This window comes from Acanthisitta chloris, unplaced genomic scaffold (genome assembly GCF_000695815.1).
Source record: "Acanthisitta chloris isolate BGI_N310 unplaced genomic scaffold, ASM69581v1 scaffold23888, whole genome shotgun sequence".
Lineage (NCBI taxonomy): Eukaryota > Metazoa > Chordata > Aves > Passeriformes > Acanthisittidae > Acanthisitta > Acanthisitta chloris.
The window spans coordinates 1-3,585 of record NW_008685704.1 but is presented as its reverse complement, the minus strand read 5'-3'; the positions used below and the strand labels follow the sequence as shown (position 1 = coordinate 3,585).

General features: G+C 46.2%; 1 protein-coding gene across 1 annotated transcript; it reads left to right on the top strand.

Annotated features, from left to right (window-relative positions):
• Nucleotides 1-199: 199 nt before the first annotated feature.
• Nucleotides 200-3,144, top strand: LOC103807158 (ubiquitin-associated protein 2-like; the record flags this gene model as incomplete). Its single annotated transcript, XM_009079878.1, has 4 exons — nt 200-296; nt 1,367-1,581; nt 2,855-2,954; nt 3,037-3,144. Coding segments are annotated over exons 1-4 (520 nt in total), but the record flags the coding sequence as incomplete, so codon positions are not given.
• Between the last annotated feature and the right edge of the window lie 441 nt (nt 3,145-3,585).

The window sequence follows — 3,585 nt, the reverse complement described above, 5'->3', positions numbered from 1 at the left end:
AATATTAAAAATATGTATAAAGTAAGTTTATTTTTAAGTTGAAGAATCAGTTCAATTTTCAGCTCTGCTGCTTAGCCAACTTTGGGTCAACTTCCACCCAAACTTCCTTTAGTTCTTGCTTTTATAATTTTTTTACGCATATAATAAGGGGTTTATAAAAGCTGACCAGCTCTGTTACAGTTTCAGCTATTAATAGACGATGTTGTCTCTTTCCAAGGATTACTACGGAATTACATTCCCTGCTCCAGCAACGTTGACAGGCAGAGATGGGAGCCTTGCTAACAACCCATACTCAGGTGAGTGCTATTTAAAGATGAGGTTGGTACAGGAGATGTGCTGGTTTCAAAGTGCAGGTCATCCTGCTGTTGCTGAAAAAGGAATTGTTTTTCCCTTCTGTAAGCATGTGGGTGAAGAAGCCCTTCCTCATTGCTGCTCTTGCTCTTTAGTTACCGTTGTGCAAAGATGACATGAATGCCACACAAGATTTTCAGCCAGTGGTTTTCATCCACTGCCAAATGATTACAGCTTTAAACTGTAGCCAGAGGTGGTATAATTCCTATAATGATGGTATTAACTGTTGTGATACTTCCTGATAACCGACAAAAAGGAATGCTGGTTGGGAATGAAATAGATGTGATTGATGTATGCCACCTCCTTAAAAAACATGTGAACATGCTGCTCTGTAGGCATCCAGAAAATGCAAGTGTTTGGGAGTTTTCTGCTTCATGATCACTTCTCTGGGGAGACTGCTTTTGGGTTAATAACTGAATTTCCCTTCCTGCTTCTTCAATAAGGTGGCCCGCGATGCAAGCCTTGCTTTCCTGGCCTTCAGCTACTGTCTTCAGAACTTTGGTGGTGTGAGGAACCAGACATCTTAACTAGTCACACTTGGCAAATAAACAGACATTGGCAAAAATATGTCCATCACTGCCTTTAAATACTAACTTGCTTTCAGCCCATGAAGCTTAGCTAATCAGTTTAACCTTGAGGAGAGTCACACGTTAACCCAACAACCATTGGCTCTTCAGCTATTTACCATAGTTCTGCTTTTAGCATATTTTATTGCAATGATCTGATAGTAATGAATCTACTCAGACCATGTGAGAAAGGTAAGTATTGGTATCTCCATTTTATCAATGGACTAGTGATAGCACAGCGTTCTGTGCCACAAATAGGCAAGAACCCTGTGTAGGTCAGGAACAGGGACTAGGGCAGGGCTTTCCATGAACAATTGCAGGCTTTTGGGTGTAGGATGTGCTGCTCTGTTCTGTAGTTGTCTACTTGTATTCAGAGGTTTTGAATCCTTTGAATTCTCCACCTCTGGAGTAGCTTTGACAGTTTTTCTGATTAGTTCTTTCTTTTGCAGGTGATGTAACAAAATTTGGCCGTGGAGATTCTGCCTCTCCTGCTCCTGCTACCACGCTGGCCCAGCCACAGCAGAACCAGACACAGACTCACCATACAACTCAGCAGCCCTTCCTCAACCCAGCCCTTCCCCCAGGGTACAGCTACACTGGGCTGCCTTATTATGCTGGCGTGCCTGGTGTACCCAATGCATTCCAGTATGGGCCAACCATGTTTGTAAGTGCAGCAGCCTCAATTGTAACCCTCTCTACATATCTCTCTGGTTTTGCTTTCTCTAGCCCAAACATTTTACATGTTGGTATTATATAATGATTTGGGTTGGAAAGGTGTCATCAGAAAACATATCATTCGTACCCCGATGCTGTGGGCCGAGACACCTATCGCTAGACCAGGTTGCTCAGAGCCCCATCCAACCTGACCGTGAACACTTTCAGTAGTGGAACATCCACAACTTCTCTGGGAAACCTGTGCCAGTGCCTCACCACTCTCACCATGATGCATGTTTTCCTTATATCTAATCTAAATCTAGCATCTTTCAGTTTAAAGCACTGCCCTTCAGCCTGCCACTACAGGGTCTGACAAAACATTTTTTCCATCTTTCCTATAAGACCCCTTTAAGTCACTGTAAGGTCTCCCCAGAGCCTTCTCTCCTCCAGCCTGAACAATCCCAACTCTCAGCCCCTCCTCATAGGAGGGATGCTCGAACAGGTCCATGGCTTTCTCGTACTGAGGACCCCAGAGCTGGAGTCAGTATTCAGGTGGAGTCTTACGGGAATGGAGTAGAGACAACTTCCCCAGTCTCCAAAAACATGCAATATAAGTAAATAGCTGCAGTTCCTTCCAGAAGAAAACAAATTTAAAAAGCCGGAACTTATGGACCCCTGTGTAGTTGGATTGTGTGTTCCTGAAAGCCCTTGCTGGTCTCTGAAGCATCAAGGGGAGACCCAGAGCTTAGTCAGTGAGCTGAGTGTGCCTGGAGATCCTTTCAAGGATGGAGGAGACCCCATTAAGTCACAGGAGGGCTGGTAGTCTTGGGAAGAAGAAGGTTATTTGGGCAGAGCTGCTGCTCCAGGCAGAAGGGTAAATGAGTCTGTTAGGGCCCCGTAGGACAGTGTTTTATGAAACAGCCTCAGGCATGGTTTGACGCTTTGTTTGATTTTGTGGTTGCTCCTCTTGGGTTTGTGGGTAAGAATTTGCTGTTTACATTCAGCGTATGAAAGAAACATGCAGCCTCTTTGGAGGGAGGGAGGTCTGCACTGCAGTCACAGGGTAATTCCAAGCAGAAATCATGGGGCTTGCACAAATCCACTACAGCAAGTTACTGCTTGGAAGCATAAGTGTCCTGTGCCATGCCTTCCCAGTCCTCCAACTCCCGATCGAATTTCCCACGTGAGGGGGAGGTGCCTTCCCCGCTAGATGGCAGAGGGAGCTCGCGTTTGGTGTGCTGTTCCCCACTTCACAGCGCCTTTTGTTCCCTTCCTTTGTCCAGGTGCCTCCAGCATCGGCTAAACAGCACGGAGTCAACTTGAACACCGCGTCGACTCCCTTCCAGCAAGCAAGTGGCTACGGACAGCACGGCTACGGCACAAGTAAGCACTCAGCACTGCGTGTGCCGCGTGGGCGACCGCGCTGCTTGCACACTCTGACACCCTGTCTTGTACACACCAGCAGGCTACGATGACTTAACACAGGGAACGACAGCTGGAGATTACAGCAAAGGAGGCTACAGTGGGTCATCTCAAGCACAAAACAAATCTGCTGGCACTGGACCTGGGAAAGGTAAACAGATGAGACTTGAAGGTTGCTCTAGAGTGGGATTTAGTAGGGCCAATTCCCAGTGCTGTGCAGTCAGCACAGCAGCCAGCTCTGAAAAGCGTCATGATCCAAACTGTTTCTTCATCTCTTGTATACAAAATGCTTTTTTAAATGACCCAAGAGTTCCTTCTAAATCTCATGGCTGAATTTTGCATCAGGATTTGTCTGGCTGATGCACAGCTTTGTCCACTATTATACGTGGGGGAAATGGTAAGCTGTTCCCTCTGCCAGAGTTGTCTTTGCTGAGAAATATAGTGATCCTTCACAGTGCTGTGTCTTTGAAACCTGAGCAGTTGAATGCTGCTGCTGAAATGGTCCTTTGTCAAATGATGTCTAGATTTTCAGTTTCTTGGTAGGCACCTGAGACAGCCATGTGTTAGGGACGAGCAGGGCACTGCACACATC